Genomic DNA, 19,770 nt, shown 5'->3' with positions numbered 1-19,770 from the left:
CTGAATCACCAGTCTATTAGTCCTGTCTACAAAAAAAGGCAAAGGAGGATGGTTTGGCAAAGTCTGTTCTCAATCATGCCATGCTAGTTCTTGGTTATTTCATTGATTTGGGCACCTCTTCTGTTACTATGGAGCCCAGCATATCCATGATTCCTCCTTCTTTGTGATTTTTGATTCTTTTCTTTCACAGATATTCCATGCTGAATCCCTGCATCCTTTCTAAAGGCCCTCCTTTGAGTCCTTTTACATTATATGTGTATAGTAGATCATTTTATCGCCCATATTTTATTCTTTGCTCTTTCTAAATGATGAACTCACTTTAAAAAAAATGATCTACTTTCTCAAATGTATTCTCTTTTGCATAAACCATTATTGGAAAAAAGTTGCAACCTACTTATGCCCACTTGTATTTCTCCATGGCTACTTAAATTGCCTTCAACTTTGAGTCCTTTGGGTTTTCCAAGATTTATAGGGATATGGCCTCACAAGGAGGAAAATTGAATAAAAAAGAGGAAAATTGAATAAAAAAAGATAAAGCTTTGTGTCAAGGGACAGCTTGGGAACCCTTAAAAGCATCGAACATTTTCTTAAATGCATTTTAGTCTTATTCAATTTGCCACTTAATTCATTGTGCATTTTCCTGATTGACCAGCCATTTAACTACATGTCATAGATAAGACATTTTTCATCCATTTAGTTTTTCCTAAATTGATTGCTATGGTGATCTCTTTTGAATATTCATCAAGGGGGGTATGTAGTATTCTGGGACTTGATTCATTAAGCATAAAATCATCCTCAAACAGGATATGATTTCTAATATTTAAAGGACTATGTGAAGGGGTGGGGGGAGGATTAGATTGATTTTGTTGTGTCCTAGATACCAGAACAAGGAGAAATAGGTAGAAGTTGCAAGGAGGCACATCTAAACTTGATATGAGAAAAAAACTTCATAACATTAGAGCTGTCCAAAAATTGAGTGATCTTTCTTGAGAGGTGGTGAGTTTCTCCTGTTTATAACTCATCATGTAGAGTCTGAACAACTATTTGTTGGATTTGTCCTATTGGGAATTTCTATCATGTATGGGTTAGATTAGATGCTTTCTGAGCTCCCTTTCTACTTCCAAATTCTATGAAGAATTTCTGGAAAACTTTTATTACTTATAGGGAATTGTTCTCCAGTTTGGCCAAGACATTTGCCATGATTGAGGTGAACTGCTTTGGCAAATATATATCTCTTTTACATCTTAGAGGATGCTAGTAATTAAAGTTTCATTTAATAATGTTATCTCTGTGGTTTCATTCATCAAAGAAGCTTGTTTATCTGAGGTTTGATCAGAGGACTCCGGATCAATTGAATCCTCATCTACTGGATGAAATTACAAGATAAGATAAAGTAAGAGAGACAATGAGATATAAGGATACCCCCCTTTTAGACTTGGAGCCATAGAATTTGCCCCTTGTAAGAAGAGTGATTCCTTTCAGATTTTTAATGGTTATTTGCATATGAAAGACTCAGGAACTGAAGCTAAGGAGAAATCATATCCCTGGTATTTTTTTAAAAACTAGGTGAACTAGACAATTCTGGCATTTACTAAATGAAATTACTGAAGAACACTCTGCATTTTCTCTTTTGTGTTTCATCTAGGGTGCTATGAGGAAGGGGAGGGGATTTCTCTCTGCTCTTCCTCCTTGCTCTCCAATCACTGGTCCTGGCAACTTGCAATAGAATATTATGACCATAGGAGACTGGGCCCAAGTAGAGGGCAAGCCCAAGGCCCAGGTGTGGAATTGAGTTAGGAGAAAGCTGTTAAGAGGAGTTTATGAGGTCAGCAGATAGAGGTCAGATCCTTCTCAGGAGAAAATAGGCCCTAGTGCTGCTGCTGCTGCTGCATGTTCTAGAGTGTGGGTTCTTGTTCTTTCCAATTATACATGATAGTACTCAAGAGTAATTTACTTAACCCCCTAGACCTTAGTTTCCTTGCCTGTTAAATAAGGTGATTGAAACAGAAAATCCAACCTCTAAGGACCCTTCCAGGTGTAGCTATTCAGCTGAGACTGAAACTAGAAAGAGCAGAGACCTTTCTCTAGCCTTGGAGTCTTTCCCTCAGGGCCAGAGATGACTTATGGGGCTTAGCAGAGTGATTTACTGAGACACTGTTTCCTGAAAGGAATGATATCACTAGAAGATCTGGGGGTCCTGAAAGACCGGGATTGTAATTTACATTGGACATATGTATTCCCTACACATGTACCTGTCTGCATGTGAACTCTAAGTATATAAAATCTTTCTGCTGATAACATATGTATTCCAAGTGTGTCGGAGTACATGTTGTGATATATCTCAAAAGGGTTACCTCTAGAACCTGAGAGAAGATGTGGCTGGTATAGCTTTGGAAGAGAGAGCTAGAGAATACACATTACAGTTTTATTGTTGTTCTTTTTAGTATTCCGGTTTAGAAAATGCTTTTGCTTTGAGCTAACAGATAATATCTGGGATTGGATACTCTAAGTCTGAAAGGGGCACATCCTTATATATCATTGTCTCTATTACCTGCCCTTTATGTCTTGTAATTTCAACAAGCTGATTTTGTAGAATCAATCAAGGATTCTCTGGTCAATCCTCTACTATACTTTTATGATCTTAACAGATACACGAGTCTTATTGGAGGACAGCCTTTAAAGCTGCTTTTTATTCTATTAAGTCAAATACTTAAAAAAAAATCCAACAATAACCAGAGAAGGATCTTGTATCCTCCACATCTTACTTGTAGGACACTTAAAATGTACTCTTCTATCAAGATTTGATTTCAAAAGTTTTGCTATTGTACTTTCAATATGAAAGTATATTATCATGAAAGATTCTGTAAAGAGGAGAAAGTAGGCATATTGGTTGATAGTGATTTCTGTTTTCATTCCTTTTTTTAGAAAGTTGATATAAGGCACTGAGATTTTTCCTTTTCTCTTCATATCTTCCCTTCCCTGAAATGGTTTATAAAATAACTTCTCAATGATTTTTTTTATTATATTGCTTCAAACATGGATTTTTGGGGAGGTGTACTTGGTCTGGTCCACCTGCTTAAGTGTCATTTCTCCTTTGTCATCTAATGAGTTAGGGATTGAGGTATTAGATTCCAGAAATAGTGGCTACTCTTTATTGATGGTTAAAATGGATTGTTAAGAAAATGGTGACAAAATTGTTTCATTTTCTGCCTTTATTATCCCCTTGTTAGTTTCATCTACATAGGTTCAGAATATCGACTCAGTTCAGTTTAAGTAGTCTGGAATTAGGGGTCAAGTTTCTTGGCCTCTCTTGGGCCTTAGTCTCCTTGTCTATAATTAAATAAAATTTCTTGTCTATGAAATAGAAAATCTAGCCTCTGAGGATCCTACCTACTTCGGATCTCCAAGATTCCCATGAGTCTCATTCCAAATTTCTGTGGATATATTTTTCCTTTGATTTCTTTTCATTTTTTTATGAATGATAATCTTTGTTGTCTTTCATCCTCTTCCTCTGGGTTATCTTAAAAGTGAGTCTGTATTCTAAACCAGTATTTCATTTGGCTTCCATTTCTCTCCACTTGTCAAGAATATCAACGCTTTAGGCTTTATTGGTCTCTTAATAATAACAACATTTTTACATTGGTTAAACTTCTGTAGGAAATAGTGATAATCTTTGCCTTTTTCCATTTCCTATTCCTGCTCCCCTCAGCATTGGTGACTTGTGTGAACAGTTTAGAGAGAAACTATTGCAATTATTTGCAATGTCTTCAGTCTTTTGCCAATTCAATATTGATTCTGACCTTTGATCTAACTAGTTGATAACATGACTGCAAAGGAGAGTTGATTCTGATATGGCTCCCATATTAAGTAACCAGTTGTTTCCTGTTTATTAAAATATAGTTGATTCCTTCTCTCTCTCTCTCTCTCTCTCTCTCTCTCTCTCTCTCTCTCTCTCTCTCTCTCTCTCTCTCTCTCTCTCTCTCTCTCTCTCTCCTTTTTCTTCTTCCTTTCCTCTTTTCCCCCTCTTCCTCCTCCTTCTCTCTCTTGATGTTGTTCAGTTCTTGTTAGATTTTCTTCTGGCATAAAATATTCACAAAGCAAAACTCACAGAACAATATGCACAGCCTACTATATAGTATTTAAAAAAAAAACTACTATAGTATAAAAGGTAGCTGAACTCAGATTAACTGCAATAAAGAACCTTAGTTCTCAAGAACAGAGGATGAAATACCCCTGTCACCAAGAGGAAATGAGATATTCTACATGTTGTCAGATGTAGTTGCTTTGCTATTCTTAACTCTTTTTCTTTGTTAAATATGAGAATTCAATGATGGGGGAGGGAGGTGTTGAGTGGGGAATATTAGGAAATGCTTGTGATTTTAAAAAAGCACCAATAAATTGAAATTAAAAAAAAGAAACTTTCATTTATATATATATATATATATATATATATATATATGGTCTCTGGGTAGTCTATATGTCTTTGGACTGTGTCATTTTTTCAAATCTGAGTCAAATTGTTCAAACATATTTTTGCCATCCTCTTTTATACCAATCTCCATATTTAGGCATCAGAATATCTCTTGACTTGTTTGGAGGGTCTTGTTGAATTCTTCATAAACTTTCTCTACCTTTCCATCATCTGCAATTAATGTTGGTGTATAGAGCACACTTCCATAATAGTCTCTTATGCATAACAGGAGTACTGTATGCGTACATGCACAAGCTTCCCATGAAATGATATTTCTTGATGACTTTGGGCACAAATTGAAACCAAGTCTGCTAACTCATTTGTTAGTTCTTCAAGAAGAACCTGTGAACCAGCCTTCTACTCAGCTATACCTCTATTTATTTTTTTGATCTTGTGAGAATATTGCTACTGATGTGAGTTTTAATTGTTCCAATAGTAACGCTGATATGAAGCATGTCTACATACCTTTATACACGTGTGCATGAACTTGGAATAGTATAGCTCATTTTCTCTTTTCCATTTCATTTCCACAAACACATCATTTCTGTTTTTAAACACCCACACTATGGGTTAAATGCTTTCCCTCCCTCCTCTTCTTTCAACTCAACTCCCCAACCATCACCACCTATGACTGATCTTAGATCCCCAGGACTGACCGTGGCCATGTCGATGGAGGCTGTGGCTTCATCCATAATGAAGATGCTCGTCTTTCTCACAAAGGCCCTTGCCAAGCAGAAGAGCTGCCTCTGTCCCTGGCTGAAATTCTCCCCACCTTCCGTGACTATGGCATCTGCAAAAGAGCAATGACGTGTGTGTGTGTGTGTGTGTGTCTTTACCTCCATTTTAAAAAGCTATCTTCTCTTTCGAGGCTTCAGTTAAGTGCCACTTCTCTATGAGATGCCCTTTTTGATCTTGCCAATTATTAGTGCCTCCCTTCTACTACAAGTACTGTATTTATTTTATATGTGACTTAGAGATGCATGTGTTCTTTCTTATGAGAGAATTTAAGCTACATGGAGGTAAGGACATTTCTCTCTTTGCTTTTTCAGTGCCTAGTATATAGCAAACATTAAGAAATCCTGTTGAATGAATGAATATGTAATTTTTAGGGGTTGATTATTGGTTGCTAGGTGGTTTTATGTCACTGGGAACTGGACTGATCTTGTTTTCGGAGGCCTGGATTGTGGTGGGATGTGGGAAAGAAAGGAGATAGTTCTTTCTGAAGCATACCTGGGTCCAGACCTTCCTTTTACTTGACTGTAATAACTCTAATTGATTGGTTATTTGAGGTCCCACCTGTCCTATGGGCAAAGGTGATCTTGACTATGACACTGTCTGGCATAAGGTATGTATGTCAACCCATTTCCTAAGTTCCAGGGATGGACAGACGAATAGTATGGGACAAGGGTGAAAGATGCTGTAGAAGAAACAATGGATCCAGGAGCATTGTGGCACTATAAATCTGAACAGTTCATTCATTATTATCGGGAAACCCTGGTTTCTTTGATGTGCTTGTTGCCCCTGGGCTTTGAGTTCTAGGAGTTATTACAGGGAAGAGTTAGGCTGTGCATGTGTAGACAATTATGGGGGACTAACTGGATCTGTACCCTAGGTTTCACGTAGACTGGACTCAGCCTAGCTCCTTAGAACTAGGACTCTTCCCCATCTTGGTAGGAAGCCAATGCAGGGAGGTAGGGATGGGCATAGTTACCTAGCCCCCCGGGCAGTGCCTTCACCACTAGTTTTAGCTGGGCGATCTCCAGAGCTTCCCACAGGGTGCTGTCCGAGCACTTCTTTTCCGGATCTAGGTTAAACCTGCAGAGTAGCAAAGAGATCCCAATGAATGGCCCCTGAGTGGCCTGGTCCAGCCTCACCCAACCCAAGGGCACTGCCAAGAGTGAGATTAGGACTGAGGCTGGGAAGATAGTGAGTGATCTTGCCCTAGGATCTGGAATCCTCTTCCAACTGACATCAGCAGGGAGGAGCCTCTGGCCTTGGTCAAACCCCATCTGGAATACTGTGCTCAGTTCTGGGCACTATATTTTAGGAAGAGATAGACAACTTGGTACGTATTCAAAAGAAAGTGACTGGGATATTTCACAGGCTAGATATATTTAAAGCTGGAAGGGCACTTTATCCCAGGGGAAGACCTTCTCTTAGCTTTCTGACCCATCATTCATGTCTCTGGTTCAACCCCTTCATTTACACATGAGGAAATGGAAGCCCATAAAGTTTAAGAAACATGTCCCATGTTACACAGCGTTAGGATATGATCTCAGAGCTTTTGGCTCCTCATTATAGAAGATTGGAGACTGTGATAGTAGGATTGGTCAAAGAACCTGGATATGGTCAGCCTGGAGAAGCCAAAATTTAGGTGGGAAATTTCAAGTGTATTTGAAGAGGGGCCGTCAAGTAGAATAAAAATTCTGTTTGTTCCACTGAGCTCCAGAACAGAGATCAAACTTAATCTATTAAACTCCAGAAGGCAGAACTAGGACCCCATGGTAGAAGTCAGAGAGATGCTGGATTTCAATTTGATATAACAAAAAAAACTTGTTCATAATTAGAATTGTCCAAAAGTGGAATGAGGAGCCTTTAGAGGAATGTTTTTTTTTTTTTTTTTTTTTTTTTTTTAAATCATTGGAGTCTTCAAGCAGGCTCCTCAATGAGGATATTTTCAGGGTTATTCCTTCTTGTCTGGATAACCATGGAGGTCCCTGCCATCTTGGATGTTCTTTGAATGCTTGCTGTTACTCTTTCAGCCTATCTTTTCCCTTCTACTTATCTGAGAACTTCTGGTTTTAATTCTAACTAATTTGGATCCCTAAGCAGTGGTCTCTATCATGTGAAGGAGTGAGAACTCTCTCCCTGAGAGGCCTTTTGGCTTTGGTGCTTTAAGCAATTCCCAATTTTCCATTCACCCTTTTCCAGATCTGATAGATTAGAAACTTGGAGTTCATGAAAAGGTTGACATGATGCCTGCCTATGACAGATGGTGTGTATATGTCATCTCTCCAATGAGACCATATACTCCCTAAATGCAGAGAATATTTTAAAATTAATCTTTGCACCTCTGAACCTCCACAGAAAATCCTTAGAAGATTTTTGCTGAATGAGTAAATGAATGAGTGACTAACAACATAATGCTAGGTACTGATGTGTGTGTGTGTGTGTGTGTGTGTGTGTTTTGTGGCTATAAATGTATATTTTGGAATCCTAAATAAGGCCTCAGTAAAAGCTTAACAGTCAATGCAAATCACAGAAGCATGGAAACTCAGGGGTGGAAGGGACATCGCAGGCTATCTAGTCCAATCTATTAGTTGACCTAGAAGAAGAGTTCTGATCTCTGGTGGGACATGGGCTTGGACCTGAGGACTACTAGACAGGTAAGTTGTTTCAGCGAGTTGGAGGAGTAGGCAGCCACTACTTTCCATTTGAAAAACAGCAGAATTATCCTAGGGAATGGAAAAAAGCATGAGGCTAAATTTATTATCATCCCAAAACTTAATTTTAGCCAGCATTGCCAAGTTATTTTAGTGCCAACAAGATAGTATTGATTTGGAAACAAAAAATCCAGTTTCAATCCTACCTCAGATATTTATTAGGAGTATAGACCTGGAAAAATCAATCGATGCATTTTCAGAGCAACCTGGGAAGATTTATATGAACTGATGCAGAAAGGTATAAGAACCAGCAGAGCAGTTTATACAATAGCAATGGTGTTATAAAGACAAACAACTCTGAAAACTGACAGATGAGGTAACCAAGTTCTAGAGAAGGGAAGGAATATTTCCAGGGTTTTACATTGTGACCCTAGAATTTGAAATTTCTTGATTTCCAGACCAGGGTTTATTTTGGAACATGGGACACACCATAAGGCTCTTGAGCTGGTGAGGAGCTCTTCCCCTTATGGTAGCATTTCTGGTCTTTTCTGTTTCTCCTCTGGGGTGCTACTCACCGGATGGTTCCACTGAAGAGGATGGGGTCCTGGAGGATGATGGAGAGTCGGGATCGCAAGGTCTGCAGGGGCAGCTTTGCAATGTCAATGCCATCGATGACGATTCTCCCTGTATTAACCAGGGGTTAACTCACCTAGGGGGACTGTGCTTAGTACTGCTTGTGTAGAAGGGAATTAGCTGGGAAGCAGGGAGAGGCCATGTGGTTGACTCTGTGAATTGAGGCTATGAGTGTCATGGAAACATTCAAACCTGAAGCATCCATTGCAAGTTAAACAGACGGAAAAACAGACAGAACTCCTCATGGTGAAAGAATGATTATGGGGAGAGGGTACAGCAGTGAGAATTGACCCTTTTTCTAAGTAGTGGGCTCTGTGTGTGAAGGGCAGTCAGGGAGTGTTGTGTTGGGAGTTGGGAGTGTTGGGAGTAGGAGGACCTACCTTCAAACATGTCGACCATGCGGAAGAAGGCAAGGGAGAAGGATGACTTTCCGCTGCCTGTTCGCCCACAGATCCCAATCTGCAATAGGGAAGACTCAAGGAGCAGCTCTGGGAGAAGCTGTGGACCATGCCCTCCCAGGGAAAGGCAGGCAACTTTGCCTTTGGTCTTTGATCAGGCTCTAGGAAGAGCTCGGCCAAGGGTGGCCTGGAGGTTCATAAATTATTTTCTATTGTCTGTATTTCAATTGTTTGGGAATGTATCGGGTCTTCCTGTCCAGGGCTATGAAGGAGGGAATGTAGGGGGCAAGAGAAACTGCTTTATTCTTACTTTATGGATAAAGTATGAAGACAAATAGAGTGTGGTAGAGGAAGACAAAGACAAGGGGTGAGAGAGACAGAGAAACACACACACACAGATAGACACACAGACAGGCAGAGATAGAAAAGGGGACACAGAGAGACAGACAGAGACAGAGAGAAAAACAGAGACAGAGAGACAAAGACAGAGAAATGGAGAGATAGACACAAATACAGAGGCAGAGAGACAAAGACAAAGCTAAAAGACAGAGAAAAACAGAGAGATAGACACATACAGACAGAGACAAAGCAAAGACAGAGATAGAGACAATGAGAGAGACAGAGACACATACATAGAAAGAGACAGAGGTAGAGACACACAGAGACAGATAAAGACAGAGACAAGGCAAGGAAAGAGAGATATAGAGACAAGAGACAAGGAGAGAGTCAGAGCCACAGAGAAAAGAGACAGACACTCAGAGAGGCAGAGACACAGAGACAGAGAAAGAGAGACACACAGAGATGGAGAGACAAACAGACAGAAACAGAGTGAAAGAGAGACAGAGACAGAGAGAACAAGGGGCCCGGTGAGCTAGTTAGGAGCAGAGGGCTTCCTCATCTTAGGGAGGGAGGTGATCCAAAGAAAACTCCTTTCTTTCTTTTTCCTCTTGCTATAGGGGGCACTCATGTTAAGTGTCTCCAGGCCCAGTACAAGAAAAGGGGAAAGGGATCTGCCACTCTGATTTCCTCTGAGGCCACAATAAAGATGGGCACTAATCCTAGAAAATATGTATGTTGGACTAAAGCCCTTTGTGTGGGAGGAAGACTGTGGGATTCTGGACCAAGAAAGTTGAGCATTAAGGCAGGTGGAGGACTGGACCTTGCTTAGCTTGAGGTCATATATCCCTGGCCCTCACCTCTTCTCTTACCCTTCCCCCCCACCCCCGCTTCCTCCTATCCATTCCCCCAGCACTAGGGGTCTGTACTGACCTTCTGCCCTGGGGAGATGTGGGCGTTGACATGATTTAGGACTGGCTTCAGGGAGCTATCATAGCGAACACTCAGGTTTTGTATCTGAATCTTCCCTTGGACTGGCCAATTCTTTGGTATCAGGGATGGAGCTGAGGGGGAAGAAGGAATAAGGAAGAGGAGGGCCATCAGAAGTGGTCTCTCTGAAAGCTTAACTCAGGTTTTCTTCTTGTTCCCAGACCTCTCATAACCTGACCCCATTCTGGATAGACCGTATGCCCTCTTTCTTGAAGACCTCAGAGCTTTATTTGTTCTTCCCACCCCACCCCACCCCAGTAGTCATTCCCTTTCTCTCCTAATTTTTGTGCCCTCCCCCAGCAGCCCTAGCTCTGTCTATGCCCTCACACACTCCTTCATTCTTCCCCATGTTTCCCTCACCAGAAGTCTCTCTTCCTTTCCCTGACCTCCCTTATTCAACACTCCCTCACTCTCCTTCTGAGTCACCTCATCCAGAACTTTCTGAGTTCCTTAATCCCCCAAAGGCTCTCCCAGAGTCTCCTTTCTTTCCCCCAGAGTCTCCTTACCCAAAAGCCCTTCATAGTTCTCAGCTTCAGTTTTCAGAAGCCCATGGATCCTTTTAACAGCCCCCATCTGAATCTCCATGTCTGCTAGGTTCCTCACCATCCAGTTTAGGTAGTTGGACACCTATGGGGAAAACCAGACCATGGGAAGGCGATCACTGTCTTTCATAGTAGACAGAACAGAATACAAAGTAACCTTGGGAGCTACTGAACAGTTGTGGCTCTGACGTTGAGATCCACTAGATTGTAAACTTCTTGAAGGTTTTGCCTTTCTTATATTCCTATCTCTTAGCACAGGGTTTAGCACATTATAGGACTTAACATTTATTAATGGATGGATTTAGGAGCAGGGGGTCAGCTCATCCAGTTCTTTGTCTCTAGGGGAAATACTTGAAGTCAGGTATTGAAATTCCAGTTGTTATAACAAGAAAAAGCTAGAAGTATATGGGGAGAATACAACTGGGGAAAAGGGATTTGGAAGAATAGGTTATAGGGAAGAATTGCCTATGGGACCCTTGTTCCCAACACAATACTAAATGGGGTGTGGAAGAAATTGGTAGGTGGTTGTTGGACCATAAACTTTTAATATCCAACCCTGGAGCAAAAGGTATCATTTCTTGATCCAGCCCAAGTCCAGCAGTGATCCTTGACCTCCTTTGGCTGGGGGGAAAATATGGAATAGCATGAAGTCTAATAATTTTTTTGTCTCTTTCTTTCTTTCTTTCTTTCTTTCTTTCTTTCTTTCTTTCTTTCTTTCTTTCTTTCTTTCTTTCTTTCTTTCTTTCTTTCTTTCTTTCTTTCTTTCTTTCTTTCTTTCTTTCTTTCTTTCTTTCTTTCTTTCTTTCTTTCTTTCTTTCTTTCTTTCTTTCTTCCTTCCTTCCTTCCTTCCTTCCTTCCTTCCTTCCTTCCTTCCTTCCTTCCTTCCTTCCTTCCTTCCTTCCTTCCTTCCTTCCTGCCTTCCTTCCTTCCTTCCTTCCTGCTTTCCTTCCTTCCTTTTTTTTTTTTTTTTTTTTTTTTTTTTTTTTTTTTTTTTTACCAAAGTGAGTCATGAGTGACTCTGACCTGAAATATTTGGGGGCCTGGAGACTCTGGTCATTGGTGCTAGCAACCCATTAGGGATAGGATTCCCATTTTTCACTCCTCAGGAGAGGGGATCCACCTTGTGTTACTCACCATAAGGGCATAGGTGAGACCCAGTCCCACAAGCCCTGCAGGCAGTTCCTTGTGCAAGGATTTGGTGATGGAGGCCACAGCAGCGATGAGGACCACACAGGCACCAATATATTCCTGGGAGAACAAGATTACTCTTCAGGAGGAAGCTCCTCAGATAGCCTCCCTATCTACAGAGGTCAAGGTTTCACACAACACATACATGCTCTCACACACACACGGAGTCTCTCTGTGAGTAATACATTTCATACCTACACCAATCTACCCAAAATACAGTGGGAATTACCACTCTTGATATACACACTTTCAATTGTATATATATTCATATATACATACACAGGGAGTGAGAAGACAGAAGAGGAAGGACAAGAAATAGGGGGATGAATTAGATCTGACATTTCACAAGGGATGGTGGAGGCTTGTGATTTAATTCCTTCCCTCATTTGGGAGGTGTCTGGTCTTGTCAAAGTGCTCAAAAGAACAACATAGGGACTGGAAGTAAGGTGGCTGCAAGCTGGGCTTTTTTGCTTTTTATTTGTGACATTTTGAATAAGTCATCTGCTCTAGGCTTATTCAATCCAATCCTATCATACACAATTTGCCTTTATATACTCTATGCTCCAGTCAACCTGGATTTCTTTGCTCCTTCTCGCTTCTCCCCATTACTTCCTATCTTCTCTCCACCTTGTGCTTTGTTCATTATCCTCTATGTCCGGAATGGATTCCATTCCTACCCCACTTCCACTATGAGGGTTACTTCTTTTGAAACAATTTCACCAAGGTTTTCTATTTATTTTTATTTCTATTTCTATTTATTCCCAGATACAACATATGAATGCTTGTTGGGTGAACCAAATATGAGAAATGAAACTGCTCCACCGAGATCTCTAAAGTCCTTTCTAGTATTTTTCTGATTTGTATTTTTAGAATCTTTCTGATTTTTTTTAGTATTATTCTGGTTTATATTGTACAGATGGATAATTCTAGTGAGGCGGCTGGATGAATTTGGAGTCATATAGACCTGAGTTTAAATTGTACCTTAGACACTTAATTAGCTGTGAGTCTGGGTAAATCATTTAACCACCTGGTGCTTCAGTTTCCTTATCGGTAAAATAGGAACATTAGTATCTACTCCACCAGTTATGAGCATCAAATAAAGTAACTTGTCAAATGCTTGCAAAGTTTAAAAAACTATATAAATGATTACAATGAAGAAGAGGAAGATGAAGATGAGCGTGATGGTTCCACCTTCCTTATCTTCTCCTCTCTTCCCAACCAGACAATTTGGATTTTCTATGACAAAACACCTTTTAAAATTTTTTAACCAATTCATCTGCTGACTCTTCACTCTTACCTCTGAAGGCTGCTTTTTTCCCCCCCCCTGAGGCTGGGGTTAAGTGACTTGCCCAGGGTCACACAGCTGGGAAGTGTCTGAGACCAGATTTGAACTCAGGTCCTCCTGAATTCAGGGCTGGTGCTCTATCCACTGTGCCACCTAGCTGCCCCCTGAAGGCCACTTTTGGATACACCCTTGACTCTCACCCCCAAAACTTCCTCTTATACCCCAAAGGGTCTGGACTTGCCATTCGGACTTCCAGCCATCTGTTGGCAGCTGTGAGAAAGAGTGAGGCAATGTTGTTGGAGTCAGTGTACTTGAGAAGCTTCTGTTGGAACAAGGCTTCATATCTGGAAGAAGAGATGAAAAGTGGACCCCTGAGAGAGCATCTGGTCTCCACTCCTTTCCTGAGATGCTACAGGCTGAGGAGGTAGCATGCTGTAATGAGGACGTAGGATGGCGGACAGGGAACCAGACTCATTTTCCCTTTATTCCATCCCCAGCTGGGTTCTTTTACCTAGACATTTGTGTATTTGTGCATATGAATGTGTTGTCAGAAAACCCCAGGGGGTAACCCTCTTAATGTGACTCTGACTCAGGGACAGTACTGATATGTAAGTCATTTCTCCTTTCTTTGAATTACTATACTTTAGTATCTAGAACCTTGTAATCTGAGATCTGTAATAAGCTCTGACACCCAGGGAAAACAGGATGAAATAATCATCAAATCTACTCTCTAATTCATTAGATGAAAAGAAAAAAAAAACAAGAACTTTTATACAAAGAGGCAAAATTTGTTGCTACTGTAGCCTCTATAATATTGAAGAAATATATGTTAATGTTTGTGCATCCTCAGATCCAATGGCCTGGCACAAAACCCCAGTGGTTCCACCTTGATTATAGTTTTGTCACATACTAAGGTTTCTCAGATTGTAATGTACTTAAGAACAAAGATTCTTCATGGTCCTAGCTAAACTTGATAATTTTACCAGAACCTAGCTCAAGGCTTTGTACATAGTAGAGGCCTAGTAAATATTTCTTTATTGGCTGATTGACCGAATAGTTTGTAGGATTTAAAGTCAAAAGCGACCAGAGAGATCGTATAATCCGTGCTCCTAATTTTATAGAAGAGGAAACTGAGACTAAGAGAGGCGAAGTTCAAGATCACTCATAACTGAGGCTTATCTGCATTTGTGACTATGTCTAGCATTTATCTGTGAGAAAAAGAATTATCTTTTATAAACTTTGGGTGAGTTAAATTACTCAGATTTTTGAAGTGATGGAAAAACTGGATCTGTTGGGTATTATCTTTTTTCCCCCATTGGTAGGGGTGCTGGATAGTGGGAGAGGTTAAGGAACAAATGGTTATATGGAAAAGTGGGCAGAGCCCCCACAGCCATTCAAGTCCTCAGAAAGTTTCCTGATTAGGTGAGAATGAGCCAAGGATCAAAGAATTGTCAAACAAAGTCCGTCCTAAGTCCAGGTAGGAAAGCACCAAACTGGTTTGTGAGTGTTCCAGGTCAAAATAGGCTGTCTTCTGCTGTGCCCTGCTAAGGGACCTGGAGATTTTATATATATGTTAGCATGAACCTAGAGGGATATGGGCCAACTTAAAATAGGAGCAGGAAGGGAGCAGAGAGTATATGTCAGAATTGGGAATCTAGTTATGGCAGTAGTAATAGGAGGAACTAGGATTTGGGACAGTGGATATTTGAACTCAGGGGAGTGAAACAATCTTGAGAAGATCTGGAGGCTCAGGCAGTCCCTCACATTGAATTTTGTTGGTTAGTGGAGATTTAATTTGGAATATAATGAGAAGTGAAAGCCTCTTTCAAAGCAAAGAACCAGTTCTAAGAAGGAGCAAAGGAATTCAAAGGCAACTCAGATCAATGTGGTCCATGGATTGGGGCTGAATTCTTTATGGAAGCATGAACCGAGTGGAAAATGAATTGGATTTGGAGCCTTGATAATCTAGGTTCAAATACTAGCCTATGTGATATTGAGCAAGTAAATTTAACCTCCACGGGCCTCAGTTTCTTTATCTGTAAAATTAGAAAATTGGACTAAAAGGGGTATAGGGCTCTTTCCAACTTGAGATCTATGTTGGAATGAATCATAAAAGACATCCAACTCAATTTATATCAGGAGTCCCCTTTAAAACACTGGCTGAATGATCACTTAGGACCATAGACTCATCTGAAAGGCATCTTTAAGATCATTAGCCCAAGTCACCATCATTACTAGTACTACACAAATATTGTGTTGTCAGAATCTGAATCCAGGACCTTTAATTCCAGGGAGCATAAATGGATATTTATGGGATAAAGCATGTGGTTTATATAAAGCATGGGGCTTAGAATCAGGAAGCCTTATCTTCATAAGTTCAAATCTGGCTTTAGACATTTACTACTTGGGTAATACTGGTCAAGTCACTTAATCCTGGTTACCTCAGTTTCCTCATCTGTAAAATAGCCTGGAGAAGGACATGGCAAACCACTCTAGTATCTTTGACAAGAAAACCCCAAATGGAGTCAGGGGGTTGGATGTGACAGAAATGATTGAACAACTATTTCTGATTCCTATGTCAGTCAATCAGCCAATAAACAAACATTTAGTAGACATCTAGTATGTACTATACCAGAGCTTTTAAACTTTTTTGTGATAGAAGCCTAGGGATACGTCCTCAGAATAAATGCATCAAATACAGCACATGGAATTATAAAATAAATCAATTACATTGAAATACAAGTCATCAAAATATGAAACAAATAATAATGGCCTCAGCTCAAGAGCCCTTGTCCTATTGTTTTTCTTCCATGGGGAGAATTACAGCGAGGACTTCCTAACACTCAAGGCAAGCCATTTCACATTTAAATACTTCTTATCTTAGTACAGTTCAAAAGGATCTCAAAGCTCATCTACTCATTTTAAAGATAAGGAAATGGAAGTCCAGAATGGTTAATTGATTTGTCCAAAGTCGCACAGATTTTCTAAATGGGATCTAAACCCATGTTCTTTGACTCAAGAGACATTATACATTTTTTTCTTTCACCAGCATACTTTGCTGCCTAATTATTAGAGAGATTTTTCATTATCATTGAATAAAATTTTCTTTTCTATAATTTCAACCAACTCTTTTTAAGTTTTGTTTTCTGTGGCCCAGCAGAAAAGGTCTGATCCCTTTTCCAGGTGATAGTCTTTCTAAGACACTGTCCTTGCATCCCAGTTGACCCCAATATGCTCCAGGCAGCACATTGTGGGCCCCGTGGATCTTGACCCAGGTCAGTCACCGCTCTGCCAGTGTCTGGGGTATTGCCCAGATGGTGCATGACCTGATTTTCCCTGTCCCCATGGTGTTGCTCTTAACAGCTTCCCCAGAGGGAGGATGGGTCTGTACCTGAATGCCCTGATGGTGATGAGACCTTCCACTGTCTCCGAGAAGTGGGAAAGCAGGGGTAGCTGGGTGCTGTCATCCAACTGCTGCAAGTCCCTGTGAGAAAATAAGCAATAATGATGGCCTTAACTCACTTTCTTGTGGGTGCCTGAGTGAATAGGGGAAAGGAACATGCATTTAGAGAGCACCTACTATATCCTTTTTGCTTTACAAATGCTATCACATTTGATTCTCATAACAATCCTGGAAGGTGAGTATCGTAATGCACACTTTAGTTGAGGAAACTGAGGCAAACGGAGGTTGTGATGTGACAAAGATCCCCTAACTAACTGCCCTTCAATGACCCAGGTAATCTCACAAGATAATTTGGGGCAGTCTCTGAAGAGTGACAATGAGGAATGTGTCTAGGATCATAAGATCATAGATTTAGACCTTACAGTCCCCAATTCCAACCTTTGACTTTATTGATGAGAAAATTGAGAGAGGACAAGTGACTTGCCCAGAGTCATGTGGCTAGTAAAGTGCTTAAGGCAGGATTTGTGCACATAACATCCTGAATCCTGAATCTGGTACTCTATCCATTATGTCACCCAGAGTTCTCAGTCTAACATTCCTTATGATATTTCTTCCAAGATCACCATAAAAAAGGGTCAAGAAGGAATGGATGGTTCTCATGACAACCTAAGGATCTCCCATCTTCCAGCCTCCATCCTTTGAGGAATACATTGTAGGATCCCTCTGTGTCATTACTACAGTCCAGAGTAGATGGGACAACCTGTCTCTCTACCTATTGAATGTAAGTTGGTCAAGGCAGTCCTCTGAGTGGCCCAAGTGAGTTTTGAACAAACACCATATGGAATGTTTAATCAATGTCGACTGAAAACAGAAATTGTTGGATTTATTCATGTGGGCATACAAGGTTTAAAGGCAGCAAAATTATCTGGGTGATCTAGATTATTTATGCAAGCAAAAAAATGTCCCATTTTTCTTTGAAATTGTGAATAGATTTGCAGGTTAGTGTTTCCTAACCAGCAGAGTTTAGCTGGTCTGTAAAGATTTTGCAGACTGCCAAAGGCTCCGACTCCCCGTATCTTGCTCTTCCTTATCCTCAGTGTCTGGTCTCCCACCCCTAGGTCACTGGAGCTTCCTGTTGAGAATGTTCTCATGGCCAAATGCAGATGACCGTAGACCGAGTTACTTACACAGTGACTTTCAGAACCAATTTCCCATGGGGTCAAGAAAATCTTTTCAAGAAACAAAAGTCACCTGGATGCCACTCGGAAGTACTTCTGGATAAAATAGCACACGATGGCCAGAGGCAGGAGGGCGATGAGGAACACAGGCGTGACATAGGAGATGACCGCTAGTGCAGAGACACAGAGCATTGTGGAGCGACTTAGGCACTCTAAGGTGGAAGGGATGTGCTGAAAGGAGATCGGAAAGAGAGAAGAAAAAGAATTGGGGCAAATGGCCAAATAGGAAGTGTTTGTTAATTTCTCAGAATTCACTAATCTACTATGATCTTCTCCTTCCTGGTCACTCATGGTGTATCCCAGAGATGTAATTAGGGTAGGGTAAATGGAGCTTTGTTCTAGACTGGGGGAGGGGGGAGTGCTTCTTCTGCTCCCCTCTGTCTCATAGACTCCATTGGATTGTACCATGTGGTACCCCTAGTTCTTCATCTAAGCTTCCGTTTCAAAGATTTCTCCTCTCTTTTAGTAATGCATTCCTAACACTCTGCTGAAGGCAGTGGCAGAGTCTCTGGGCAAAGGGTGACCTCCTCTCCTGACGGAGCAGCTTCGTCCTTGCTTGGTCAAATGGTCTGCTGGATCACTGTTCTCCCTAGAACTGTCCCTTGTTCAGGGGACTACAGCTGTTATTCTCCCCTCCCCCACTTTGGGATAACAGCATTTCCTGTACTTGTACTTGGGGTCACTGCTGCCATCCCTCTACCTTGAAAGAATTTCTAAATACAACTTTGTCACTCTCTGTCTCCATCAAACATCTAGTACCTTGGTTCAAAATTACTTTCATTACTTGCTAGTCATTTCACTGATGGGAGTATGGGCTCTCTCAGTAAATTCTGAATCTTATCAACCTTCTCTATCCCTTCTGGCATTTGGCATAAGCGTCCACAATTTATTTATTAATAAATGTTGAATTGAGTCCTCTCTATGACAAAAGTTATTATATGTTGTTTTCTAACCTTAGAACCTCAAGTGCAACTACTTATCTTGGTAATTAGAAGGTTTGTCCTCAAGTCAGGATTCAAATCCAGCCTTAGATACTTCCTAGCTAAGTGGTTGTGGGCAAGTCACTTAGCTTAGGCTTGCCTCTATTGACTCATCTGTAACATTATCTACTTTCCAAGGTTCCTGTGAGGATAAAGTGAGGTGATATTTGTAAAACATTTTTCAAACCTTAAAGTTTATAATTTTTAGACACATACTTATATACACATATATACATGCATGTATATGTATATGCACCTCCACATATATGTAGTCATGTGTGTAGGTTGGAGCAGATTTTAGGGTTTTTTTTTTTTTTTTAACACTTCAATCCAAAATGCTTAGCTCTTTAAGTATTGCTCAAGTTTTGTCATAATGTTGTCCTCTCAATAAAGCTGTTCCATGCCTCAAGGACAAGGTTAGAGCAAAGAATCAGGGTATCCCCATTAGCAAGGATTCAGGATACAAAAGCAGGGGGATTTAAGACTTTGGAGCTGCTCTTCCATAAGTTGGCTTTTACTCAGGGCTTTTATTTTTATTTATTTTTTGCTGAGGCAATTGGGGTTAAGTGACTTGCCCAGGGTCAGGAAGTTAGGAAGTGTCTGAGGTCAGATTTGAACTCAGGTCCTCCTGATGTCAGTTCTGGTGCTTTATCCACTATGCCATCTTGCTGCCCCCTACTCAGAGCTTTTAAAAAAGAATTATTTGAAAGGAGGGTGAACAAAAGTCCCAGGTGAGAGCTTGTTATAGCACAAAAGTATAATTTCTGGGAAATTGGTTACCTGGATGATTTTCTTTATCTCTCTGTCTCTGTCTCTCTGTCTCTCTGTCTCTCTCTGTCTCTCTCTGTCTCTCTCTGTCTCTCTCTGTCTCTCTCTGTCTCTCTCTCTCTCTCTCTCTCTGTCTCTCTGTCTCTCTCTGTCTC

At 40.7% G+C, this 19,770-nt stretch overlaps 1 protein-coding gene across 1 annotated transcript in view; it reads right to left on the bottom strand.

Moving 5' to 3' along the window:
- ABCC8 (ATP binding cassette subfamily C member 8) overlaps positions 1-19,770 on the bottom strand; it is a gene marked incomplete in the record, with an annotated part of 117,595 nt that overhangs the window by 4,124 nt on the left and 93,701 nt on the right. The window contains 10 exon segments of the mRNA XM_074276771.1: positions 5,128-5,261; positions 6,183-6,286; positions 8,430-8,538; positions 8,868-8,946; positions 10,155-10,285; positions 10,718-10,838; positions 11,888-12,001; positions 13,468-13,570; positions 16,618-16,710; positions 17,881-18,038. Of these exon segments, the coding sequence (XP_074132872.1) occupies positions 5,128-5,261; positions 6,183-6,286; positions 8,430-8,538; positions 8,868-8,946; positions 10,155-10,285; positions 10,718-10,838; positions 11,888-12,001; positions 13,468-13,570; positions 16,618-16,710; positions 17,881-18,038 (1,146 nt within the window).

This window comes from Sminthopsis crassicaudata, chromosome 6 (assembly GCF_048593235.1).
Source record: "Sminthopsis crassicaudata isolate SCR6 chromosome 6, ASM4859323v1, whole genome shotgun sequence".
Taxonomy (NCBI): Eukaryota; Metazoa; Chordata; class Mammalia; order Dasyuromorphia; family Dasyuridae; genus Sminthopsis; species Sminthopsis crassicaudata.
This window is presented reverse-complemented; position numbering and strand designations above follow the sequence as displayed.